The sequence below is a fragment of the Maylandia zebra genome, linkage group LG16 (assembly GCF_041146795.1).
Source record: "Maylandia zebra isolate NMK-2024a linkage group LG16, Mzebra_GT3a, whole genome shotgun sequence".
In the NCBI taxonomy this organism is placed as follows: Eukaryota; Metazoa; Chordata; class Actinopteri; order Cichliformes; family Cichlidae; genus Maylandia; species Maylandia zebra.
The window spans coordinates 4,257,751-4,285,000 of record NC_135182.1 but is presented as its reverse complement, the minus strand read 5'-3'; the positions used below and the strand labels follow the sequence as shown (position 1 = coordinate 4,285,000).

The 27,250-nt window shown below is 41.8% G+C and overlaps 2 protein-coding genes across 2 annotated transcripts; both read left to right on the top strand.

The window, feature by feature from the left end:
• The first annotated feature begins 183 nt into the window (after positions 1-183).
• trappc10 (trafficking protein particle complex subunit 10) lies at positions 184-21,848 on the top strand. The gene is made up of 23 exons (XM_004568942.3): positions 184-366; positions 5,053-5,134; positions 6,140-6,275; positions 9,749-9,948; positions 10,707-10,902; positions 11,024-11,135; positions 11,275-11,522; positions 11,633-11,779; positions 13,219-13,333; positions 13,641-13,717; positions 13,922-14,013; positions 14,518-14,658; positions 15,075-15,184; positions 15,296-15,828; positions 15,917-16,058; positions 16,394-16,552; positions 16,871-17,100; positions 17,545-17,645; positions 17,779-17,902; positions 18,250-18,414; positions 18,645-18,825; positions 19,298-19,492; positions 20,093-21,848. Exons 1-23 carry the CDS (start codon positions 306-308, stop codon positions 20,338-20,340), a joined length of 3,795 nt encoding a protein of 1,264 aa, XP_004568999.1. The 5' UTR covers positions 184-305; the 3' UTR covers positions 20,341-21,848.
• A 2,835-nt stretch (positions 21,849-24,683) lies between these two features.
• gdf3 (growth differentiation factor 3) lies at positions 24,684-26,954 on the top strand. Its single transcript, XM_004568941.5, has 2 exons — positions 24,684-25,078; positions 25,853-26,954. The coding sequence occupies exons 1-2, from the start codon at positions 24,802-24,804 to the stop codon at positions 26,704-26,706; spliced, it is 1,131 nt and encodes a 376-aa protein (XP_004568998.2). The 5' UTR covers positions 24,684-24,801; the 3' UTR covers positions 26,707-26,954.
• Positions 26,955-27,250: the final 296 nt, after the last annotated feature.

Genomic DNA, 27,250 nt, shown 5'->3' with positions numbered 1-27,250 from the left:
AAGAGGACCAGAAACCGCAACGGAGTTTTCCAATCCTCATCCTCATAATTTTAGAACACACGCACATCTTTAAATTGGTGCACAGCACACCACAGAAAAATGCTGGCTTCCTGACAAACCTGTCATTTATATCCCCCATGCGAAAAGCGCCTGCTGGCCCTTTAATTACGCACGGCTTACGTACTTCCCGGAAGCGCAGTGGGGACACAGGCCCCATCGATTCAACACAACTGCATACATAAGCACTTACTAATAATAAAGCACTGTTTGTATGTCATTTTCATGGAGTGCTATCGCTAACACATATGGCGGGTCAAGAGGAAAAGCCAATCATCTATACCATGGAAAACAAGCCGATTGTAACATGTGAGTGTTTGTTAAACGGAGACGTTCACTCTTTTATTTTTTATGGTCTTGACAGCTAGCCCTGCTAGCTGCATTCATTAGCTTATTTTGGCTAAGCTAGCTGTCCCCCTTACAATAACCAATTTGTAGTCGCTGCTTATGTGTATAGCAATTGGGGATGGCTTATTTCCAAACTGTTAGGCTGTAATATTTTTAGACGTGCATACTGCGCCGTGTTCGTGTTAAATGTTCTCAGGAAAGACGGTCTCTTAGCTAGCTGCACTGATTAACAGGCCCAGCTAACGATAGAACGTCACGGACAGGTGCTGCAGTTTTAGTGGGGTATCATATTGTTCCTTGCTATACAGCCACAGTTTTCCCTGTCGGGACCTCGAAAAGTAGCTGCCACAGTGAAGAGTGAGAGCTGGGCTCGGTTTGCCATTCATAAATCCCGTGGAGTGTGGTAGAAGCTTCATTGGTGGGGTTATTATTTTAGGGAGCGACAATGGTGGTGGGTGCCAGCTTCATCTGATTTCGCAGTATGTATGTTTCGCAAGTATAAGAGTAGATAGAGGCTCTAGGAAATGGGACTATGAATGAAAATCATTGGTGGCACACTTTGACGTTCAGACATTGGGGTTCACAAGCGAAATCGCAGGTAGATCTCAGAGTGTGGATATAGGGGTCCCTTGTCGTTCCATACGGGTTATCGTGTGTCCTACACTAGACGGTTGCATTCTGTAGTAATAGGTCCTTTTACAGATATAAAATATGAAGTTAAGGCCTTAGAGATTGTAATGCTCTTAACAGTAAATGTAATATGAAATGAAAATGACACCCTACTGTTGCAGGATTTATTGTCAGGGTTTCTGTGTAAATTACTTACTGTCTCAAGTTGGATACTGAAAACGCAGTTTGTGTGTCGTGTGTGTGATTGTAATTGTGCATAAGTGGAGACCTCGGGTTACACTCTGGTTTACTCTGGCCGTGTGATCATTGATTTACACAGAGCTTATGCCACTCAAATAGTGTGTGGTTGTGTTCTTGATGATAGCAGAATTAACATATGATGAAACATTGATTCGCTCAGCAACATTTAGCGATGAGGAGGGATACATCAGAGTATGTCTATGTAGTAGATGAGCAGCAATGTGCCAAGTGTGTGAGAGCAGCTAACCCAATGCAAGGATCATCAGTTTGCTTTGCAGCTTCAATAGCAGCTTTTGTGAACATCCAAAGTTCATTATTGTTTGCATTGCACTGGGTATATCAAGAACTGTTGAGCTAACACAAACAACTGCAGTATCCCAGTGTGGGTGATAAAATGCTGAACTTCAACAGTTAAATATGGCGCTTTCAGATTAGAACAACAAATCTGAATTGTTTGTGCTAAATTGACCAAATTACAGAGTATACAGGAAGACATGAACTGTTAGAATGACCAGTTCACATTTTGTCACTGTGATGACGGTACAGGCACATTATTGAAGTCGTACAGATTTTAGTATTTGATACAATAGTTAGGTTAACCTCTTTGTGTCCTCAGTGCTTTGAATTTTGTTTTTCACTTGGTATTTATTTTGGTTTTATTTGGGCAGAGGCAACAAAACCTTTTTAGTTAGTTTTAATGACTGAAACTGTTTGATAAAGCTTAGGAAAAGATCTAAAAGAAAAAAAATATTAACGCTGGATGTGGAAAAGTGAAGTTTAAATAGTGTGTTTAAAAGCGATTTAAGGAGTGCTTTTGCAAATGTACCTCACTCAGTGTATTAGGCACTGATGCAAAGGAAACGGCAGAATTGACTGATATTTGTGGCACTGTTAGGGTGAACAAGATCCACATGCATGTTCTGGTGTGGTCAGAATGTGGAGGGTATGGTGGTACATGAACCAGTTCTCCACCTGCTGCCAGTGGTGGTTAGACTGGTCCTCCTGTTCACACCCCGCAGAAAAAGCAGTAACTATTATCCCCATCTCTAGTCTGATGGACAACTGCTGGCGACATCGAGGACTGCCACAAAAGAGTCAAATTGACCTGACGTTGAGGTTGAAGTGCTGACCTTTTGGGATATTTGGTTACATTTTGTTTCATAAACCATGTGGTTTCCTTTTACTTTTCAAGTGTATTCAAAGAAAACATGGTTTCACACTGGTTCACTGGCTGTGGCCTGTTTGCAGTGTAGCTTTAAACAAGTGCTAGTCACTGTTCATCAAAACCCACACATCTACCTTGAATGACAGCTTGATAATTTCTAAAATTGGACACCATTGTTCTGCAGGAGTGGTGACTCTACCAGTCCGCGCTGGTAAAAGTGGATTCACGGAGTGTAGGAGGCATATGGAAGAGGAGCCTTAAATTAAAAGCTGCATGTCTGAACCATTATGTCATAGTCACAGTCACAACTCTTTTTGTAGTTTTCTACCCTGGTCTGTATCAAAGCAGTATCAGCAGGAGTGAGAGGGACTCTTTTATTTATTTATTTATTTTTTGTAATCGCAGGTGGGGCGTGAACAACGAGTCATGTAGCAAAAGAAATCAGATGTTTGTTTTTCCAATAGCAATGGCTGATTCTGGCTCTGTGTAGGGCAGTGCACTGTGATAACAGGTGCTGATGCATGCGTGTTTTTGCACTTTTATTTTTGCATTGCTGATCATGTGCTCTATTATAGCAACTGGCACTGCATAGAAAAATAGACTGTTTAACTCAAATCCCTGGCTTTAGGTATGTGCTTTCTTTACTACCAGTGATTGATCTGTAGTTTTTTCTGCTTTCTGTCAGTTGAATCTTTTACGGATGTTGAGCCATGTGTGGGAATATAATGACTGCGACTGTGAAGGCTAGTCCAGACTGTATTTACAGATGACACCGTGATGAAAGAAAGGATTGACAGTGTTAAACTTTGGTTGTGTAAATATCTTAGCTTGAGTAGCTCTGTCTTTAGAATAAAAGTGAATGTGCTTTGTAATGAATTCTTTTTTCTTTTACTTTTTGTTTAATGATAAGCTGTAGATGGCTAGAAATCTCTGTCACAACAGTAGCACTTGTGCTAGGACATAGCAATCAGTTACAATACAAGGGTATTTCTATTGCTTTTTGGAAGCATGCGTTTGCTGTGCAGAAAAGAGAGAAGTAGGGGTTTAAAAAAATCTATTTGTGCTCCTAATATTGTGTAGTTTAATAGTCTAGTCTGGAGCTGTGTACAGTTGCCTCCTGGACAGCTTTAAACATAAAAAAAGAAGTAGAAATCCCAAGAATGATGTTGTGGAAGCAGAGGAGGCTTTATTCTGGAAACCTTGACATCATTTAGACCCAGAGGGCTGTTAAACAGGAGGCAGCAGATATAGAAGAAGAGTGCAGTGCAGGAGGTTGATGCTGCCAGACTAGCCCGACGAAAACTTTGACAACATTTTCCCTAAATTAAAGTGTCATCACAGCTTGACTGTCTTTGCATCTGGTGAGGTTTTATTGCAGATTCTGAAGGTGTTTAGAGTTAAAAACCATTTGTCACATTGTGCAGTGATTGTTTACTCCATTTCTGATATTTTCATACAAAAAAGAATTCACTTTGCATTTTGTTCCCAATTCTTATTTTTTTCGGTCAATGTTGTGTGTTCACATCAAAGTGGCGTTGGCAGCATCTGACAAGGAGGTGTTTGATGAATCATGTGACTTTTCTACCACCCAGAATGATCCCTATGACAGGTACAACAGAAATGTTATCAAGTTGTTCAGAACAGAAATATAACAGTAAAATGCAAGACTGTTGTAAAAAAGGAAGAAAAGATGAAATCCAGATTTTAGTTCCAGTTAATAAGTTTATCCTTAAGCGCGCTCTCAGCGCTGCTGTTGGTGGCTGCATATTAGAGCGCTGAAACTTTAAACTGGACCAGTTTAAACATTAAAGATTACAGGCTGATAAAGGAGACGTGGAAATCACTTCAGTTTGTCGGAGATCAAAGTGAAATTAAGTTGATTTATTGAGCAGGTGTTCTTGATGTGTGTTCCGTGTTCTAGTAACTGCATTTAGTTTTTATTCTCAGATGCAGAGTCTGTGCTGTTTAAGGGTTTGAGAGTAAAGGTTAAACACAGAGACAGAATTCAGACTTTATACAAGCACATTTGATACGGGCGGCAAGCACAGTGTAGGTGTCCTGTTTTAGGATCAGATATTAATGCTTGTTGTACACTGATTATTGTAAAATTGTTTGCTGCCAACAGAAAACAAGAATCAAAGAATAAAGCATCTAAACATCTATATTATTGATTATTGATTCTAATCAGGGAAACATAAAGATATTACACCCTTGTACTGTTCCCACCCAGGGAGCATCCAGGAATAGTGACGCTATTTTCTGCGGAGAAGGTTGGTTGATTTCATACTTGTTGATCTCTAATCTGGAACAGGTTGGGTCACATCATAGGTTACCTTGGCCATTTACCCTAATAAGAAGTGAATCATCTTCGTAGAACAGAAAATGAAAGGTTAACCCTGAAGTTACCTGGATAAGGCCTCTGCTCGCTCTGTTTTAACTCAGGTGTGACATCCTTTTATGCTGGTCGGGGAAACTGTTATTGTCAAGAAGACATGAGAAAAAAATTTTTTTTTAACAACAATATTCCATTACCACCCCTTGAACTATTGCATTTTTTTTTTTTTGCGATGACCTAATTTTTAACCCACCTTGTCTTCCTGTTTTTGTCTCAGGTGCTGGAGATCAGGCCTTGTTTACTTCTCTTTATACCTCATTGGCTCAACAGCTTCCCAGAGAGCCAATGGAGTGGAGGAGGTGAGTTTGTTTTTCTTCTTCTTTCCTTTCAAATTTCACAGGTCAGTGTTTCACCAACAACACAATACATTTGTATTACATTTATTGATCACACAGAAAAACCTCAGGAGCAGAGCACAATGAGAGACGTTCTAGAGGAAGCAAAGGTGTAAAGAATTAAAAGAGGAAGTAGGAGGTCCGTTCATCACAAACCATAAATGACATTTACAGGTGCAGCTAAACTGCAGTAAAGACAAAAACTGGTTGATTTGGCTGAGCATGAAGTGTAGCAACAGAAAAACACAAGGTTAGACATTAACCTGATCTCAGAGGTGTACTTAGTAATATTGGATGGTTTATTATTAATCGCCAGAGTTGCCTTAATGACTGGAATACTGATAATGTAATTCTCTCTGAGACATGATGTTTCATTTGAAAGCAAAGTGAATATTGTTGTGTATTAAAAATATTATGAGCTGGCATAGCAAGCAGAGCTTCTGATGGTCTTTTCTGAGCTGTTATCTGCACTGCGTGGATATAACACTTCAGGGTTTTGTTATCGTTATGACTTCGGCCAGAATCAGTTTATCCATCTGTTTGTGGTGACGGTAACCACATTGAGTGAAGATGGGCGGCTTTTTACATCCTTGATCTAATTTTCCCATTTTGTTATAACAGGAAGTTAACAAAGCAGCATTTATCTTCATCCAACAGAAAACACATCGACAATTCTGAGGACAAAATGGAAACTTGCGTGTAGTAATACCATTTCTAAGATACTGCTTCTGTTTCCTCCTGATATATTTGAAAAGACAGTGTGAGGTACATATTACATCAGTAAGACAGATTCTACTGGTGATACAGTTAAAGATATGATGCTCTGTCTTCATGGATATTTTAGAGTTTATTAGGTTGGGTTTATGGCAAAAGAATCCATTCGATAGAAAGATGACATTTTGTGCTATAAACTGTAGTCATTGTAAACTTGTGTTTGTATACTGATGCTCTGCTTTCATTTTTGTGCAGGACTTATGGCCGTGCACCAAAAATGATCCTCCTTGAAGCTAATTTTGTCCAGTTTAAAGAGGAGTTGCTCCCAAAGGAGGGCAACAAGGCTCTTCTCACCTTCCCCTTCCTCCACATCTACTGGACTGACTGCTGTGTGAGTACAAAGCACACACAGATACACAATCTTATTTCGCTCTGCTTGTCAGATCAGGTTGAGCATGTATTCTCTAGCCTGTCTTTGGGGGGGTCCTTAGGTTGATTCAAAGCTCCATAAACTCGCCTTTATCAAATAGCTGTCTGACAGAGAGATAAAGACTTGGTGCTGTTCAAGCGAAATTTGGAAAGGTGTTGGCACATTTTGTACAGGAAGTGAGAGTAGTCGAGTCGTAATAAAGCAGAGTTTGTTTAATCCATGCGTGTTTAAAGATGGATATGACTGCCTGGATGAGTGTTGTGTTTATACTTTTATGCTCACTGTTCATCCCCTTTCGCATGATGCTGTGCAACAAAACTGATGTTGCATCTTCTGGCATAAGCTGCTGCTTTTGTGTTGCTTCTGCCGGTCACGCACATCACTATTTTTATAACGTAGCGTACTGTTCTACTGCACTTGAGTTGTGTTGAAGACGTGAGCATACAATTGTGTATCAGTACAGAAGTTAGACCGACATGACACTTGGTCTTATGTCTTTGCTTCTGGTTTTCACTTATTGTCTTCGTATGTCAGTGCTGATGTGGCGGTATTCCACACCTGTCGTTCAGGTGAATATTGCAGCTCTGGGTCTTAACTGCGAGTTAAAATAAAAGTGGCTATGTGATCACGTTACCAGCAGTTTGTGAAGAAACCAATGCAGCGGGAACACTTTCAAAGGTGGGTCTTTTTAAAAGAGGTGAAAGGTGGCTGAGTGCAAGATATGGAAATGTGACGTCCATCAAGGCTGACAGGCACATGTATGTTGTTTTCCATATAAACACAAAGCTTTGAACAACCCATCATCAAGTGTATCTCGTTTGCAGAGCCTTTCTCAGCAATTATCTGTTATTACACGGATGGCTTTCGCTCATCCGCAGCCAGGCTAAACTGAACTTGACAAAAGCAAAAGCAGATGGGAGAAAAACAAGAGAAGCAGGAACCTGCTGCTGGTGCTGACTGAGCAGTTGGTTAGTTTAAGGAAGTGCAGTCATCAGCTCATGACTCATGACATTTCCTAAGGACTGTGGGTGTAGTATACCTGCGTTAAAGACTGCCTTTGTAAAACCTGAATGCTTTCTTATTTGTAAAAGCAAGCAAACCAATGCCTCCTTGACAAACAGCTTTGCAAAGTGTGTGTGAGTTTAGTCCCATCTTTATTCAAGAGCAAGGTCTTTTGATTTGAGAGCATTTCTTAATTCCGTGTCCCAGAACTGTAGTGGTTTTCCTCAAAGCGTCATGCTTGCAAAGGTGCTCAGCTCTTAATGAAAAGTTGAATAATGTATGTGATATTCAACTTGCTGCTGTCCAAGCACACGCACACACCACATGAATGGAATTGCTTAATTTGTTTAAGTAAAGAAACAAAGGCTTTTTAAACCCCAAGGTGCTTCTTTTGCAGTTTCCTTGAGTCACTTTGTCACTATTAGTACAGAAACCAAACACAGAAGCAGTACACTTTCAAAAGCTTATTTTGTTTGCTTGTTTGTTTGTTTGAAAGAAGAACTAAGTTCTAACAAGTGAAACAAAGCTGAATATGGAGGTAATGAGGATGCTGGCTAAGTACTGCGTGTCCTCCTGCACATTAGACATCTGCATTTTGTAAGCGAGTAATGTAAAATGCAGGCTTTACTTTGCGGCTTAAATAAAATTGTTCACACTCAGCTTGTGGGATGACAAAACTGCCAAGCAATTAGCCGACTGTTGGAGGCAGTGCCATTCTTGTCTAGTGAGGTCAGCCTCTTCAGTCACAGGACTGTCAGGCTGAAGTAATCTGCCGCTATAATTGAAAAGGGAATATATGGGAATCCCATAGCTACATTTTAAAAGAAAGAAAACCTTTTTTATTTATTTATAAATGAATAAAACATCATAAAGGCTAGATGAAGTTATTTTCTGGTAACTTGTGTCACTTTAGGACAAATAGGTCCTGACTGACTAAAAGTTAACTTCCAAAACATTGTGTAATACCAGGACTTCAGTTTTTTCTTTCTGGCGGGTGACTGTTATATAATAACTGACTAATCATATTATAGCCCACCTCTTCTCATTTCCAGCCAATTTAAAACAAACACCACCCTCGAGCGGGATTCATTTAGAGCAAGCCACTTGGCAAATCCCAGTCACAACACCACATCAGTACCCCACAGATACAGAGGTTTAGTTATTGTCAATATAAACTCGCTGGCCAGCATTCTTTCTGTAGTTTCAGTTTCCTGATATGCTTTGATGTTGAAATATTCTCACTGGGTACAAAATGCTCTTAAAGAGGAAGCATGTTTTTCTTCATTTGCTCTTTAGTTACAATCTGATGAGTTAAAATTTTATTGATCCTGATTATGTAAAGTACAGCTGTAATAAAATTAATATGTTTGTACTGCTGTGGTGTGGTGTTGGCAAAAAATTGGCCAACGTCTAGGATGGAATAAACCGCAGGTATATAGTGCACTGTGATGATACTCAAGCCAAAACATGTGCAAAGAAATGAGCTATTTGCAGTTGTGTGGATGTTGTATATTTCCCAGGTACACCTTGCTAATACTCTGGAATATTGGCATGATAGTGTCACACAGTTGCTGCAGATTTGTTGGCTGCCGTGATGCGAATCTCCCGTTCCATCCACATCCCAAAGGTGCTCTATTGGATTGAGATCTGGTGACTGTGGAGTGAACAAATTGTAAAGTTCCAAAACCAGTTCAAGTTTTGTGACCTGGTGTGCTATCCTGTTGCAAGCATCAGAAGACTGTACAGTGTGCTTACATAGGGATAGAGATGGTTGGCAACAATACTCAGGCAGCCTGTGGCATTTACACAATGATTAGGGGCCCAAAGTGTTTCAGAAGACACCCCCCACACCGTTATACCATTACCAGCCTAAACAAAGCAGGACGGATCTGTGTTTTTGTGTTGTTGCCACAGACTAGTATCTGAATCTTGGCAACAATCGAGACTCAGCAGACCAGGCAGCATTTTTCCAGTCGTCTATTTTCTAGTCTCTCTAAGCAAACTGCCTTCCATACCATGATTTTAATAAGTGGTTATTTGAGTTACTCTGTGGCTATTCTATTCAGCCCTCTAGCATCAACCAGAGAGCCCACTTTCACTAGGTTCACTACCATGCCTCATTCAACATCACTGAAGTCACCTTTCTTCCCTATTGTGATGCTTCAGCAGGTTGTCTTGACCGTGTCTAAATGTATTGAGTTGCTGCCATGTGATTGGCTGAGTAGTTATTTCCATTAACAAGCAGTTGAACAGGCATATGTGCATATATACCACTATGCAAAAAGGTAATTAATTGCATTATAAAAATGAAATAACTTGAACTAAATCACATCAATGTCTGGGTTGATGACTAATTGTTTTTAAACCAGCACCAGTTTTCTTTAAGTCTTCATAAAATGCCTGACTAAGCAAAATGATGTGCTTTATTGTAGGATACAGAAATGTATAAGAGCTCCGTGAAGGAGGACATGATGCGCTGGCAGAACAGCCTGAGGACCCACGGCTCATCAGACTGGGTCATCATTGTGGTGGAGACCAATGATACCAAGAAGAAGAACAAGACAAACATCCTGCCTCGCTCATCCATTGTGGACAAGATCCGCAGTGACTTCTGCAACAAGCAGAGTGACAGGTTAGCAGGCTCCTCCTGTCTAAACAAACTCATTTGGATGAAATTAGAAAGACGTGACGATGTGTAACACACTGACTCCCTTTACAATGCTTTATTAGTCCCAAGTTTCTTCTTTTTCTGGAGTAACTGTCAAAGGTAATTGTTCTACAGAGTAATTTGAAATGTGATGTGTAAGTCTGAAATGATTATTTGATTTTTGTAACGATTGTTTGATGTTATGTTTCTGAAAAACGTCATGAGAGCCTTTCTTTTTATCCCAAAACACACAGTTTGTGAAGCTCTAGCGGTGGGTAGTGATGAATGCAGAGCGTGATGCAGTCTAGGGAGAGAAAGTGTACTATAAGTTATTTCTACACTTACAATGTACAAAACAGATGTAAATGTGCTCGATGTTAGAATTTAGAGACATTCTCTGAAAGTCTATCGTAGAGGTTCTCTAGATGCTGCAGTTTACTGATTTCCAAAGGGATGACATGAAGAGTCTGAGTTGAAATTTTAACTTTTACAAATGCCAATTTTAGCTGAACTATTAGGATGATTTTCACAATTAGAAACCCACAGACTGCTTTATGTTTTAATTATTTTATTCACTTAATTTAAAAACATTTTCACTTTTATTTAAAAAAGTGAAATAATAGTAATTAATTGCTTTCTTTCACATGTTGTCTCAAAGCAGTTTCTGTAATCAGTGCTTGCTAAATCTAAGCTGCCTTGTGGATTGAATCTTCCTTATGAAAGACTTTTGTCTTTTCATCCAGGTGTGTAGTTCTGTCTGATCCTCTGAAGGACTCATCTCGATCTCAGGAATCCTGGAATTCCTTGCTGCTAAAGCTGCGAACTCTCCTCCTCATGTCCTTCACCAAGAACCTGGGCCGCTTCGAAGATGAAATGCGCACACTACGAGAGAAGCGCACCCAGCCGGGCTGGAGCTTCTGTGAATACTTCATGGTCCAGGTACATGGAAAGACGCGCCAGAATGTAGGCCTGTGTGTTATCCTGTCCTTGAACTCTGTCCTAGAAGGTTACAGGAACCAAGTGTTGATTTCCAGTTTTGTCTTATGTGTGTGTCGTGCAGGAGGAGCTGGCCTTTGTTTTTGAAATGCTGCAGCAGTTTGAGGACGCCTTGGTCCAGTATGATGAGCTGGATGCTCTTTTTACCCAGTATGTCCTTAACTTTGGAGCGGGAGGTACGTAATCACCTCATTATTATGCTTTGTTTCAGTTTGTCTCTGTTAATTAAAAGAAACACTGTTTGCATTTTTGTTTCCATTTTCAAAGGTACGCGCTAGTTTTGTTTTTGGTCATGCTAATCCGTTTCTTTCACAGATACTGCTAACTGGCTCGGCTCCTTCTGCGCCCCAGTGCGTAACTGGAGTGGCTTGTTGCTTCGGCGACCCATTGACATGGAGAAGAGGGACAGCATCCAGCGTGGAGAGGCCAGTCTCTTAGACCTGAGAAGCTACCTGTTCTCTCGTCAGTGCACTTTACTAATCTTCCTCCAGAGACCCTGGGAGGTCACGCAGAGAGCGCTGGAGCTGCTCCACAACTGTGTACAGGAGCTCCGCCTGCTGGAGGTAATAAACACAGATCGTACCATTTCTAATGGTACGAGTGGCCTTTCATCCTCTCTTTCTACAAAATGTACTTCATTACTTATCTTAAAATGCTTTCTTATGTTACTCAGGTGCAGGTCCTTGAGGGAGCCCTGGACTGTTGGGTGTTTCTCAGCTGCTTGGAGGTTCTGCACAGGATCGAGGGCTGCTGTGATCCAGCCCAGTTAGCTGCAAACTGCTCCCATACTGTTGGTCTCTGGGCGTATGCTACAGACAAGGTACCACACACAAAATAAAAAAACAAAACAAAAGTCTTGCTTTTTTTAAGCTTGGGCTTTAATAACTTAAGGAACCCATTAGCAGCACCTTTAAGCTTCCAACAGATCTGTTGGACCTTACCCCTCAGCCCTAAAAAAGGCTGAAGGGGTAAGGTCGCCAGCCTACGGGGCAGCAGGTTTTTAAATGCAGTAGCTCACAAATGCTTCAAATGGATACCATAGGTGTATCTGCTAGGAGGCTGAGGTAGGGCTGCCACAAACAATTATTTTGATAGTCGACTAGTCACCGATTATTTTTGCGATTAGTCGACTAATCAGATCATCATCCATTGGACGTAAAACTACAGCTTATTGCACCAGCAGCATCTGCTCTTATATAACTATCATTAGCTTACAGCTTTAAGTGTTTAAGGTCTGTGCTAACTAAAAATAAAGACAAGATGATAGTTTATTAAATTTTAATGAAATTTGCAGATTGTTTCGGTGAAGTTTAATAAACTCCTTGCTATCTAAAATATAACAGGACACCGGAGTATATTCTCGAACATCTCACACTTCTGATAATCAGCTGTCTGCTTGACGTTTATTCAGCTGTGTAAAAACTATAACTTTAATCTCAGCCAAACCGATTTACTCAGGAACAAATAAAACACTAAAAAAGCCAAACAATAACATTTTTAAATTATCTAAGTGACTCATATTTCGTGTTTAACCTGAGTAGCGAAAGACGGCGGTGGGTTTGAAAATGATTTGCCGGGAGTCCGGTGTTCTCACGGCTCTAGTTAGCCTAGCCCCCGGCTAGCTATCGAGCTAGTGGGTAACAGACGTCTCTGAAAACGTCGGAGCGCTTTTGAAAATATGTGATGTCTTGATAAACTGAGCAGATATTTGAGGTTTACACAGCTACATTCTCACCTGAAAATATGTTAAACGTTTATTTTGTGACCCAGAAAGAACAATAAGAGTAACATTAAAACTAACTAGCTGCCACCATTGTTGGAAACTGAGCAGGGCGCTATGGATTCTGGGACACAGCTACTTCTTCTTCGGGGTTTAACGGCAGCTGGCATCCTTGTACATGCAGTGCTGCCATCTTCTGTTCTTATTCCTGCGTCTTTTGGGATCTTACAAAGCCTCAAACAACGCATCAAATATTTAAATTAGTCGTCGACGTAATCGTGACTAGTCGACTAATCGTGGCAGCCCTAGTAGGAGGCCATCGCCCCTGCCAATACTTTAATAAGTTTCTACATACAAGAGCACTAAAAAGGTTACTTGTCTGTATTTTTCCAAAACATCTTTGCCAATGCTTTGCAGTCCATTTCTGTCGAATGAAGAAATGTGCTTAACCTTTTATGTAATAATTTAAACACCAAGAAGTAGGTATTATGAACATAAAATGGCCTTTTTCCAATGAGTGTTCTCTCTGCGTTCTGCAGCTGAAGTCTCTGGGGGAACTCTGTGGCTTAGTGTCAAAAAATGGACCCAATTCTGAGGACCTGAACAGGACTGTAGATCTGCTGGCTGGGCTCGGGGACGAGAGGCCTGAGACTGGTAAGTTTTCACATTCTACCTTTGCTGGGCAGTAATGACCACCTGATTTATTAATTTATTTTTTCAGTTTGTCACTTTTTTTTTAGATTAAAAGTACAGGCTGTTCCCAAAAACATGGCTATTAGTTGTAGTCTCTGCAGTGCAGCACACACAGGCACAGTGCCTCTTTGATCTATGGCAGCTCTCTTAAGTCACCATGGTGTGCCTGAACCCTCAGGGTTAGACTTTACTCTTCACTGCCTCTCTTATTTGAAAGGGAATAAATAACCACATGTGTTTTTAAAACCTCCTTTGTCTTCCTCCACAGTCAACAGTTTGCAGAGCCCGTACAAAAAGCTGAAAGAAGCTTTGTCGTCTGTCGAAGCTTTTGAAAGGCACTATCTTGTAAGCCACACATATTGCCACAGTTTGATATTTTATTTCATTGGTTTACTAAGAAGGAAGTTAAGACGCATTCTTTCAACTGTTATCCAATTTTTTTTTTAATCATCATTTTTTTAATGATGTAATGTCCTGAAAGCTTCAGCAGCAACAGCTCATTTGATGATCTTTCTCTTCTACCACCTTGTTGGCTCCTTCTTGCATCAGGAACTTTCTCATGCTGCTATGGAAATGTACCAGGCCATCGGCCGGCTTCGGTCTGCCAGACTGGTGGGAAAAAGTCTGGCTGAGTTCTACATGTAAGGAAGAGTTAAGCTGTTGGTTTAATTAGGGTATAGGCAGGTCTGTTTGAGTTTTTCAGGTTGATTAGGCTTCTACTATAGAACTGTTTCCCAATTAGAGCCTATAAATACCCACACAGGACTGAAGATAATTGAGAGGAATTAAGTGACATTAATTATATTGAGCATAACTATATGAGGTCTAACTTAATAGTCAAAAACCAAATACTTATGATGCCAGAAATAGGCTGTCCATCTGCTACTGGCTCATATTTGATGTCATGCCAGTCAATAGAGAATAAGTGAGTGGGCAGTATTTGCATGCAATTTCATACATTATAACCTGCAAAATAACTTTATCAGTGTACAAAAGGAAAAAAAGAAAAGAATTTCTTCACAAATATATAAAAATCTATGATGATGACAATAATAATAATAATGATGATGATGATGATCTCTATCATTTTCTATAATGAAGAGGAACAAGATGATTTGTTTATATGTCTTTTTTATGTAACACAGGAGGAAGGGAGATCCTGAGCGGGCGGAAACCTTCTTACAGGAAGCTCTGAAGTCATACGTGTCAGAGGGGTGGAGCCTCCCTGTGACTCACACCAGGAGACAGGTTGCTGAGTGTCAGAAGCTGCTGAGCAAAACTGAAGAGTATCCTTCAGAGCCATGAGACTAATTAATGGGCAAATATTAAAACATCACAGTGGTGCCAAGATTTAACATTACTTCACAGTACTAAACACTGAAGCACATTTATTACTTTCCTACTTTCCTATTCATAAAAATGGTTGCACTGGTCAAAGTTAGTACTTTAAAAATATGTCCTTTAGTTTCTTTATAATATAAAGTCGGTTGTTATGGCATCAAAATATTTACATGACCTTCTATAAGTTAGTCTAGTATTGTCATCAGTCAGGGTTAAAATAGGCTGAGCCGCTGATGATGTGAAACCTTGTCTGGTTCGGTTTGGCCTTGAAGGTAAAGTAGGGGTTCCTGCTTTGTTCTTCCAAAAGTTGTTTTTGAAGTAGTGAAATGAATTATTTGGTTTCCTTTACAACCCCCCACAGCTACTTACAAACCAGTGCTTTGTTGGCTGGTGATGTAAATCTGACGACGGACGAGAGGAAACACTTTTGTCAGGAAATTCTGAGCTTTACTGGCAAGTCTGGAGACCAGTGTAAGCACTTCTGTTTAACTCCCAATCAGCTGGAATCCACGTTCTATTTATAATTTACAAAAATGTGCACATCATTAACGTGTTTTTTTTTTTTCTACTTCTTGCTCTCAGCTCACAAAGTTACCCTCAGCATGGGCGTGTTTGCACAGCTCACGCAGTTAAAGTTCCATCCAGCAGCAGCCTCGGTGCACTCTGGAGCTGTCCTGCAGGTGGAGCTCACTCTGCGGTGCTTGATGCCCGTGTCGGTGCGCATCCAGCAACTAGTCGCCAGCATTCACTTTGAGGTGGATCATGGAGGGACTCATGGGAGGTCAAAGGGAGCTCAGAGACGAACGCACCCAGGGACAGTAGTGTTTAGACAGAGTAACTCATCAGCGGGTCCTCCATCCTCCGCAGGCGCCGGGCCTTCATTAGAGCTGGATGAGATTCAGGACAGGAGTCCTTCGGACAATTCTCTCAACTCTACAGGAGTGATATGTAAAAACACTCACCTGCTCATGCGTCGTCATGACAGCAACTCACCCCCAGACACGCCTAACTGTATCAGCCCCCCTACTGTTGGAATTAAGGAAGGAGCCCAAATGCTGAAGGTGCAGGATGTAACATTAGAGCCTGGGAACAACAGCATCACGTTCACGGCACCAGTAAGATGCGACCTTCCTTCGGTCATAAAATGTCTCTTTAACTTTTCCCCCCTCACACTCTCATTTGTCCCTCTGGTTTACATTGTAGAGTGGACAGCCAGGTACTTACACACTTCGTCAGCTGTGTGCCACAGTCGGTGAGGTGCAGTTTATCCTGCCTCATATCTACCCGTCGGCCCAATATGAAGTCTATTCTCAGGAGCCCCAGCTCACCGTGGAGCCTCTCTCAGGTCTGAATACTTTTTTTGATTAAAATCAGATTCTTCATGTCTGGGGCTGTTGTGTTTGTTACACTTGGAGTTTATTTGCAGCTTTATTAGCTTAAATTCTCTAATAGTTTTCTGTAATTATGACCATATAAGCATAAAGAGTTTGAGGTTGATAAATTCTAATAAATGATTAGTTCAGAAAAATACTTTAACTTTTAATTTTAACAGCTCAATAGCTTAAAAAAAGTTAAATAAGTTTTACCAGCTCGTTTGAGCTGATCAGACTATAAATATTCCACTTACCCATAAGCCAGCGCAGCATGTGTGCGTCACTGTAGTTGTGTCTGTGTTTTCAGAGCCACTGTTAGCTGGTCTGCCTCAGAAGGTGAAGTTTACTCTGCTGACGGGTCACTACACTGTGAAGAAAGGAGATGCCCTGCAGCTCAGCAACACAGAAACAATGCCCATCCTGCCCTCCACCAGCTGCACCGCCCGAATCAGTAGCCCTACTTCTGGTCAGTAACTACACTGAATATAAGAAATGATTCTTTTAAGATAGTCATTTGGAGCAGTGATCTTTCCTGACAGTCCACTTTACTGCTGTCATTCTTTCCATGCCAAACTGCTTAGATTATCTCACCTGTTATTTGAGTAATGTCGTCTGAACTATATGGATCTCCACTGTGCTGCTGTGTGGGTGGGTGGGGTTTGCACAGAATCTTGGTGTTCATGTTTCGGTTCAGAACTGAGTTGTGCCCATAAACAAACAAACTCATAGATACGGAGCTCTAAGCTTCACGCGGCCGTCTTTTCTGTCCCCCTCTTGTGTTCAGAGTTGGTGGGTGAAAGCACTTTGTCCATTCAGTCGTCTGAAAAGGTGACGAGCATCAGCCTTCCTCCGGCCCCTCCCTACCACACTCTGGAGTTTCAGCTGGAGGTTTTGTGCATAATCCCGTCCGGGGCTGACCGGCCCGCCAATGAGAGGCTGACTAATGGGGAGGTCCGCCATCGACCACGGAGCTACAGTCATCCCGACACACCGATGACCGCCATCGATCAGAGGGTGAGACACAAGACATGTTTCTGTGGGGGAGATGTGAGTGACGAAGCATGCTACATATCACTGGTTTTCAAGCTGTGGGTGGTACCTGTGTATAGTGTGGATTATGTTTTCTAGTGATCAATCGATCAGTTGTCCATAAGATGATTAATGACTAATATTCTAATAAATGTTTTAAGTTATCGTGAGGGTTTGCTACTTTAATGCTTTCACATTAGAATTGATGTTTTTGTGTGGTGAAGGTTTTATACTTGATATTTGATGACCTCACTTTGGGCCCAGAGATATTGTAGTTTTGTTTTTCTTTCTTTTTTAAGATAAACAATTGACTATTTTAAGTAGTTAGCTGACATAAATTGTAAAGAATATGATTGTTAGTCATCAACCAAATACATATTTGCCAGATAGCTGATAGTCTGAGAAACGTAAACTTGTGTGTGTACACAGATGTCTATCGACTGTCCGTGGTCGATCTACTCCACACTGCTTGCCCTTACCTTCTACATCCCTTTCAAGACCAAACACTCTTTGCTTTCTGCTGGTAACAGGCAAGTCTCTTCCTCTTTTTAATTCGTTTTTATTGTTGGGAAAGATGAAAGTTTAGATTTAACTTATTAACAGTCTTTACCACTACCTTTCCAAACCTGTCTGACCTGTGACCTGTTGGACGTGATCCCACAGGAAGTACATCCAGGTGTGTGTGCAGAATGTGTCAGATGTTAATTTTGCGCTGGCAGAAGTGAAGCTGACAGAGAAGCAGCACGCATCGCTGGAGCTCCAGTCTCTTAACACTAAAACACAACAGGTGAGCAGAAAGGGGTAAAAAGCCTAACAAACATCTTCCTTTATTTTAAATAATGACACCAGTTTTAAAATATGGTGAATGCCTTCTGTAATATTTTGGGTTAAAGATGGCTTTATAGGCTGTGTGCACTGTTTTGCTTATTTTATTCTTGATTTTGCATTTTGGTGTTAATTTGTCTGGAAACCTCTTGTCATTGTGGACGGAGCCCCAGAGTGTTTTCAGATTCTTTTTACATCAGGATAGACAATGTCATAATACATTTTCCATCTTAGATGTCGATTAGAAACATCAGAGCTACATCATCCATGGACTCGCACTGATGTCTGGTGTGTATTTTGTGTGTCTAGCTTCTGTGCTGTAAGCACAGTGTGTTCTGCTTGTGGGAGGTGAGGTGGAAGGACGACCTGCCCTCCTGTCTCCAGTGTGTTTTCTCTGCCAACTTTTCTCCGCTCAGCCAAGACATTTCTGCCTACAAACCTTTCCACTACCAGTTCCAGCTTGAGAGAGTCACTGTAAGTCCACTTAAACTCCAGATTTAGGTCCTTTTCATCTAAATGCGTAAGTGAAGCAGTGATTGTGTTGTCAGAACGTTAAATATCAAGACTTTTAAAACATCTGAGCAAATTCTGTTTGCAAGTGGCTACTTTGTATGGATGGCTCATTGTAGGAGTTTAGTTGCAGTTAAGTTAGCCATTATCATTAACTCTCCCACCCACTGATAACCTCTAATTCATGTCATCAGACATTGTACAGCGTGAAAGCAGAAATCTTCCCTCCTGCTGGTGAGCAGCGCTGCCGCTCTGGCGTCCTCTGTGGACTTGAGGTGTGTATAACACGACTGACTGAACCAGCAGAGGGAGAGATTGCAGAGGACAGCAAGACTGAGACCGATGGCCCCAAAACCACCAAGCTCATGTATGAAGGTATGCTATCAGCTCCCCTTTCTGTCTTTTTTTTTTTTCTTCTTTTAATTAAATCAGATTTTTAGTTGACCGGTCAGTTATTTGAGAGGAATATTTGGCTGAAGAATATAAAAATGGCATTAATTTCACACAACACTCAACGTAGAAATGCTGGTGCCTAAAATCAGCTGCTTGCCAAAAACTGTAGTTCTGTAAGAGTTAATATCACTTTTCACAAATACCAAGATATTAGCTGAAGCGGTGGATTTATCACTTTATAGATCGACTTGCTTTTGTTCAGATGTGCATATGTATAAGAGTCAGGCACTCCAAGCAAAACCATCTCTTCAAACTATTCTTCAGACTCCTTTTTGCACATGGCCAGACACAAACAAGGCAAAATAATTTAAGGCAACAAATAGTCTGTTTGATTTTGTTTGATTTCGATAATGTGAAACAATTTTAATAGTTGTGTTTGCATGCATGTCCACAGTGGCTGACAGCAGCAGTAACTGGGCGGTGTGTGGGAAGAGTTCAGGGATGGTGCTCATGCCAATGACGGCCAACGCCACCCACAAAGTCCAGATCGAGGTGATGCCTCTGTTTGCTGGACACCTTCCCTTCCCCAAGATCAAAGTGCTGAAGTACCTGCCTCACACTGCAGCAGTGGCCATTCAGCCAGACCCCGGTGAGACCTGCTAAACCTTCAAGCCTTTGTAGATGTTTATTCATAAGGGAAGTTCAGAGTGTGCAGCAGCACAGCTTATTAGTTACTCAGCCTCACTAGTTAGGAGTTGCTCAGGTTGTGCTTTATTTACCTTAGAATTACCTTTGTGTTGTGTGACGCCACAATGCAGAACATTGTGTGGATTGGTGACGCCCTCTGGTGATTCCTGTGGGGTTTTTCAGAAGGTGCTCCTAAGTTTGAATATGACAGTCCATGCCGCCTTGTATTTGACCACCGTTAGTGTGTCACCACTCACACCAGTGTCATTAGCATAGTTTCATCATTTTAACATAAAAGCAGCATCACATTAAAATGTAGCAAATGATTGCAGTGGAACTGTGTTTTCATTCACACTGAAAAGGAGAGGATTTGTTTTTTTCATTTTTATTTATTTATTTATTTTTAATAGATTTGTGTTTTACACACTCTGTTTGATCTGCTGGCCTGTTAGCAGTTCATCCCCAGATCTTAGAAATAACGTTCCGGTACAAAATGCTTTTCTTCTTCTTCTTCTTTGTCATTTGGACAATCAGTAACTTGTTTATTCCTTGGCGCTTTCAGACAGTTGCGTGGAGAACGACAGCCTATCCCTGCTGGACAAGACGCTGGATGATCAGGGAGACACAGCAAGCATCCGCAGCCGGGGTAGCGTCCACTCTGTGGGCAGCGGCGACCAGCAGCAGAAAGGCGTGGCCATGCCACGACTCGAGCCTTTCAGCCCTGGACAGGTGTTCAACCACAGCCATGCATGCCAGGTCCTGGTGCTGCCAGCTACTGACGACCACATCATGGAGGTCAATGCCACATGACCCTGGTGACAGCGTCACCAACAACCTTCACGTAGGACTGAACCTGTGGCCTGGATGGACTCTACTGAGATTGTTTTAAATCTGGGACGACTCGGGTCCATGAGTCCATTTCTGCGGCTGCAGGTTGTCGGTATGGACTCACTCCTAAGCATGAAACCCACTGCAGACGTTACGGACTAGCCAGTGAAGAGCCAATGACATCTGCTGATTAAGTTTAAATAAAGATTTTTCTTTGCCATACTTTGTACATAGCTCATTGAATGGATTTATAGGTATAAATATATATATATAAATAAATAAATATATATATATATACGGACTGATCAGTGAGATCGGTGCCTGTCGTACTATTTCGAACTGAAGAAGGAAAAAAAACACTCCTGATTGTCCCGTGATGCACCAAAGCCCTAGATGTGTGTACGCCTTGACCATCTACTCAAGTACTGTAACAACTGAGTGTGTCCAGCTGTTGTGTGCCTCTTCAGTAGTCATCTTTTTTTTTTTTTATATATTTGAGATTTTTGCTTGTTTTTGAGTCATTGAACTCTGATGTGTCTTTGGAGACGTATCTTATAATCCCAACAGACTCCTTTGTCCTAGTACTGAGGTAAATAATAATAATAATCTCCCAAGTTTACTACATGATTTCAGCATGATAAAGGTCAGTCCAGCACACATGAGGCACCAAAAATGAAAGTGTAGAGCTATTATTGAAAATGACCAACGCACCATCTGTGCTGATGCAAAGAAGTAGTAAAAAACAAATCGAATCTAAAATAACCCGGGTTACCTGTTCAAATGTCTGAACGTGTTGCTCTTCTTTCCATAGTATAGATTAAATGTGCTGCACAGGATTCTAAGTACAGGCTTTAGTATTTCTACTCTTGGGTATAAAGATCTTTAAAATGTTCACGTCTCCAAAAATGCACATAGATGTGCTAAAGAACTTCTATTTATTTTTAACAAAGACAAAGCCTTATGTTTTCTGACTCAAACGAAAACATAAGAATGAAACTCTCAAATATAAACCCGGCAATGACACGAAAGGCTCCGATTGTAGTGGTGTGTGTGTGTGTGTGTTGCATTTCTGTTCTGCTGTAGCTCTGTGTCCATGGACGTGATCAGATGAGACTTTTACACGAGGATCAGCCAGTGCACATTGTCAGTGCATTGTTTATATACTGGGTGTGTATATTTATTGTGTGCGTGCGTGTGTGTGTGCGTGCCAAATCCATGTCCGAGCTATGCACACATACCGGTGATGTCGAATGGATGAGTGAAATAAGCCGCTGTTAGATTTATTCATACATTTGTTTGAAAGGATGAACTCTAGCTACTTCTACCCCCGCCCTCCTCCACCCTTGTCCTCCTCTGTGGTGCATGCGCACACAGCGCGACTACAGCCTCCTGCTCCTCTTTGACCATTGTACATACTTATGTGTAAATAATGATTCAAAGGAAAATCATCTTTGATTGCCAACTATATTAAAAAAAACACTGGGATCTCCTTGGATGTCTGTTTTCTATAATATCATGTTAGCAAGAAAATGGGTTGAAAGATTGACGAGGCAACTGATTGACTTGTGTTGATATTTGTGCAGCGTGAAAAACACAACAGGGTTTCTTATGGCCTGGTATGAACAGGGAATCCTCACTTGCTGACCTCGGTGTAAGAAATGATTCACAATGTATCAGTTTACAAGTCAAAAATATGCTTTTCCCAAATGTTCCATGTTGACTGTTGTTATTAATCAAGTGATTTTTGTGGAGGGAAAAAAGTTTGTTTTTGGTTTCTTACTAAGAATTTATTGAAAGTACAAAAAGATGCAAAATGAGTTTTAGTAAAAGTAAGAATGGAATGGAGGGAGGTGTAACAGTGAAGCTGTAAGGAGCAGAGGCAGTGAAAGTGGATGAGTTTAAATACCCCAGGTCAACTATCGGAAGCAATGGACAATGAAGAGAGTCCTGGCCGGGTGGAGGGGGACGGTGGAGCGACTGAAGATGGAGGTGGCTGAGTTGAAGATGTTCAGATTTTCGTCATTTGTGACCAAAATGGGCAAAGACTGAGAATGAGTACATGAGAGGGGATGACTCTGATTGAGCAGATTGAAGACAAATTTAAAGACGAGGTGGATAGTAGATTTACCAGGGGGATGTAGACCAGCGGTCCCCAACCCCCGGGCCACGGGCCGGTTTGGTACCGCGCCGCAAGAGTTGAGGCTAGGGTGTGAAATATTTTTTTTTATCGGTTTTTAGCGTTATTTTTATTAAATCATTTTTACTGTTAACTCTGTTTCCCTGGGTCTTTTCCCACATGTTATGAATACATTTTCTTTTTTTTTTTTCTTTTTTTTGGTACTGGTTTTATTTTGTTGAATTTATCCGCAACACCTTAAAGGCCGGTCTGTGAAAATTTTGCTGGAAATAAACCAGTCCGAGGTGCAAAAAAGGTTGGGGACCACTGATGAAGAGGGTAAACGAGGACATGCAGATGGTTTCTGCGACAGAAGAGGTTGCTGGGGTTAAAGTGACAGGTGATCAGCTGTGTAACCTCTAAAAGCAGTTGCTGTATGAAGATGATCCATGTCCCACCAGCCGTGCCTCTGCTTTGAGTCCTGCTCTGCAGTTTGAGAACCGTTTATTTAAGGGCAACACTGGCCTGCAAACACTGAGCCGGATACTTTTAATATATTTATATTATTAATTGAAACTTTGGCCATGTTTAAAGTACTGATTGTGAGCCAAAGGTTTACAGAGAATACACTGATCACTTGAATACCAAAGTGATTTTCTGCTTTTATTACAAGCTGATGTCAATGAGGACATGGACAAGTGGAGGACAAAAAGAGTGGCAGACCTAAAAAAAATATCCACAGCAGATTAATAGGACCTGAAAGCCACATCCTTAGGAATTCGGAAACAATCCAGCAAAGGAAACGGGAGAAGAAGCTGGGGTATCCCAAATAACACAAGAACTGGGGTGAAAATCCGTGACAATAGGTACAGAGGAGTTCAGGAGAGAGGTGCAACTGTGAGTGTCTGCAGCCAAATGTAAAACACGGTGGCGGCTCAGTCATGGTTTGGGGCTGCATTTCCACCAGTGGTGTTGAAATCTTGTCAAAATTTATGAAATTACAAATGCAGAAATACGAAGTACCATTAGGTTTGGATCCACCATGCAAAACTATCTGACTGGGACTGGCTTCAGTTTTCAGCATGTCACTGATCCCTGAGCTGCAACATTACTGAAGCAGTGTGGAATCATCTTGACAGAGAACAGGACAAAAGGCAGCCAACATCAAGAAGCCTGGAGAACTATTCCTGAAGATGCTTAAAAAAACACTGACGTATGAGACCTCAGGAAGTCTAAGAATAAAGGTGATCATACCAAATATTGACGTTCAAACTCCATTTCTGTATTTCCATTCATGTATGTGTACATTTCAATAAAATCACTGCATCTGTTTCGTCTTTTCATAGCAGATTAATAAGAAGAACCACTCTGAGGGTTCACAGAGGGAACATAATATATTTAAAATGAGAATATGTTGGAATGTTTTCTTCTCATGAACAATTTTATCACTTCAGTTCTGTAAGAAGTCTTTATATGAAGCAGAAGTCAGTCGCATTATGAGAGATCATGAGAAGTTCATACCCTCAACGGGCGCTAGATGGCGCGATCGTCTCACCCTTTGAGCACAATTCAGCTTAAACGCTGTTGAATAAACTGGCCTGTTACTGCTGTGCCTTCTTATCTGGCAGACACATCCCGGTGTTACCAGTGTTTTCACTGAGATAAAGCCTCTGTTTGACATCACCGCACTGGCGCAGTAAAAGACCTCTCACAGGGTGGCCGGGTCATCCTCCAAGAGAGTCCCCTGGGGGCCCAGAATTCATTGTTGAGCTTATATTGACCTCCGTTTACAGTGAGGTTCGACTCACAGATCATATAAAACAAGACACACACATCAAGACTTTTAAAACTCGGTTTTTAAAAGAGACCAACAATGACAGAAGAGGGGACTTGAGGATTGAGATGATCATGTTTCTGGAAGCTTCTGCATTCAACATGTATTGGTGTTTAAAAAAACAATCACCTGTAAGTCGAATTACCTGGTGAATTTGACTCAGGGAGAAAGTGAGTCTGAGCCTATAAACAGGATGGAGGATATAATAAAAGCTGATTTTACAGTGTAAACAGCGCGATGTTTCCAGACTGCTTGGTGACTTCATTCAGGAATGTCATTGTTATTTCAAGGGACCTGTCCTGAGCTCAGCCCTCCTCCCCCGAGCTCAGCCCTCCTCCCCCCCCCCCCCCCCCCCCCCCCCCGCTTATCTTCGCCCGCTTCTCATTAACATGATTACGCAGCTGCGCGCCGGGATCTCTGTGAGGTTAAACTAAAGGTTACAGGTGAAGAAGCTCTGGAGCTGCCGAGTCCAAAATCAACCGAAAGTCCGGGCATGGCTCCTGTGTTGCTGCTGGCGGTGTGTTTTCTCGGCGCGTGTGCCCTTTCACCCGTGGAGGACACAAACAGGCAGGAGCAGCTCCTCCTGAGGTCCCTAGGGCTCTCCGAGAGGCCGAGGCCTGCAGGGAGCCTCCAGCCCCGACGCCATGTCCCCTCCGCTCTCTGGGGGATGTTCCGGAGGGCCGAGAAGCTCCAGGCTCTGGAGAGCCAGCCCTGCACGGTGTCCGAGTATGGAGTCCGCGGCAACATCGTCAGATACGTCCAAGACCAAGGTAGCTACTTGGAGAAGCTGATGTTAGTCAAAACATAGGATGCTGGAGCTGAAGCACTAGAACTATCGATACGAACGCTGGTATTGGTTGATCGATACTTTGTTTTAAGTTTATTATGTAGCCCACTGACACTATGAAAAATGTCTGAAACCTTTGTGTTGACTGTCACGTGTAATTGATTTAAAGCCTATTAAGAGATTTAATATCGAACATCGTCCATGGCTGTCAGCCTGTCAGTGTGCAGTATGCTGCCAGAGGAGGATGCAGTGCTGCTGATGGCTGAGATCACAACAGTGAGTGTTTGTGAGAGTGTCAGGGATAGTTATGTTTACCCCAAAGACTCAGCGGTGGCACGAACTCGTTATTTAGATTTACATTTTGAAAGAAAAATGATGAAAAAACCGATGGAAATATTGATTTGCTCTGATATAATTTACTAACATTCCTTCCAGGTTTGCTTTCAGAACTCCCCCCTATTTAAGCCTTAAAAAAGCATATCTGGCCTTTTAATAGCCAATAGCCAAGCTATATTTCATGTCTCTGCAAAGCTAGGCACATATTTATTCATTAAAGCTGATTCAGATACAAAAGGTGAAATAGTTACAAGCATTTCATGCTGGTAAGAGACAGAAGCTGTAATTTATTGAAGCAAAGACTGAGCTCCGTTGCATAAACAAAATGCACATTCTTTGCTCTGACTTGTACTCTTCTCTTGACTCCTGGAAAAACTGTAAGTTCCTTGTTAATCTTGCTGTCTTGGCGGATGTTTTGCAGGCAGGATGGTGTCTGGCTGGAGCAGCAGCTGTCAGGCTTGCCTGGAGAAGCATCTTTTCTTCAACATGTCCATCCTGCAGCCTGTGGAGATGCTATCTCTGGCTCAGCTGGAAATCAAGCTCCACTGGAAGCCCCTCAGTCCCGTGCAGCTGCTGCAAGGGTCCCAGGCCATTAGTGCCTCTCTTTATAAAGTGATCCGATCGACTTTGAAGGGAACTAATCCTAAGGCGAACCGCAGACTCCTGCTGTCCCAGTCGGTCCAGCTGCAGCCCGAGTCCACCTCCATCACCATGGATCTCACAGCGGTGGCAGAGAGCTGGCGCAAACCGGGGTCTAACTACGGCTTAAATTTAGAGTTGCTCCCTCTCGGACCAGACCCGGAAGAGTTCTTTCCGTTTTACCCCGGTAACTCCCTGCCGCTGGAAAAAGACTTCACCTTCCCGTTGGTTCAGGCCTCACTAGTGGCTGTGTCCCTCAACCCAAATCGGTGTCGGTCCAGACAGAGGAGAAGCGCCATCCACATCCCCGTGACACCCAGCAATGTGTGTAAAGCTCGCCGCCTCTACATCAGTTTTAAAGATGTCGGCTGGCAGGACTGGGTCATCGCCCCGCAGGGCTTCATGGCCAACTACTGCCACGGGGAGTGTCCGTTCCCGCTCAGTGAGAGCCTGAACGGCACCAACCATGCCATCCTGCAGACCCTGGTGCATTCCTTGGATCCAGAGAACACGCCACAGCCCTGCTGCGTCCCCATCCGTCTCTCCTCGATCTCCATGCTCTACTACGACAACAATGACAATGTGGTGCTTCAGCATTACCAGGACATGGTGGTGGATGAATGCGGGTGTCGCTGAAGATGCTGGACACTTCTGATTGGCCTCCGGTCAGCAGATATTATCCTCTGATTCATTCAGCTGCTTTGTCCAGTGATGCGAGTCTAGAATTGTTGTTACTGCAATTTTTTAAAATGATTGTTTTTCAATATGTAATGGAATATGTTTGCAGACAGTAATTTTTAAAGAATTTAACCTATTTGCTCTTATTGAAAGCTCTTGTTTGTCTTTTGTTTGAAGTCTAATGAAATAAAATTAGGAATTTAGTGTTTTTCAGTTTTAACAATGGCTTAAGTGGTCTGTTACACATCGCTTGCAATACTGGGCGGCATCGATCCAACAGCATTTTCTGAGTCCAAGACCTAAAAGTGAGTTAAGTTTGCTGATTTTGAAGTTACAATCTCAAGTTTTGTTTAACTAAAAGCAGATTTTAAGAACTATTTTGCTTTTAATTAGGTGTATTTGATTTAAAATGACAAAAATCAAGATCTTAGTGCTAAATCTTTGATTTTTTTTTTTGTTGTTGTTGTTCATCATTTATATTTCTGTCAGACAACTACACTGA

What these genes read in the sequence shown, in the direction of transcription:
- trappc10 (XM_004568942.3), top strand. Translation starts at nt 306, where the DNA reads ATGGCGGGTCAAGAGGAAAAGCCAATCATCTATACCATGGAAAACAAG. An exon ending in GGGCGTATGCTACAGACAAG is followed by an intron (nt 11,780 to 13,218) that starts GTACCACACACA and finishes TGCGTTCTGCAG; the next exon opens with CTGAAGTCTCTGGGGGAACT. An exon ending in CACCGTGGAGCCTCTCTCAG is followed by an intron (nt 16,059 to 16,393) that starts GTCTGAATACTT and finishes CTGTGTTTTCAG; the next exon opens with AGCCACTGTTAGCTGGTCTG.
- gdf3 (XM_004568941.5), top strand. Translation starts at nt 24,802, where the DNA reads ATGGCTCCTGTGTTGCTGCTGGCGGTGTGTTTTCTCGGCGCGTGTGCC. An exon ending in CAGATACGTCCAAGACCAAG is followed by an intron (nt 25,079 to 25,852) that starts GTAGCTACTTGG and finishes GATGTTTTGCAG; the next exon opens with GCAGGATGGTGTCTGGCTGG.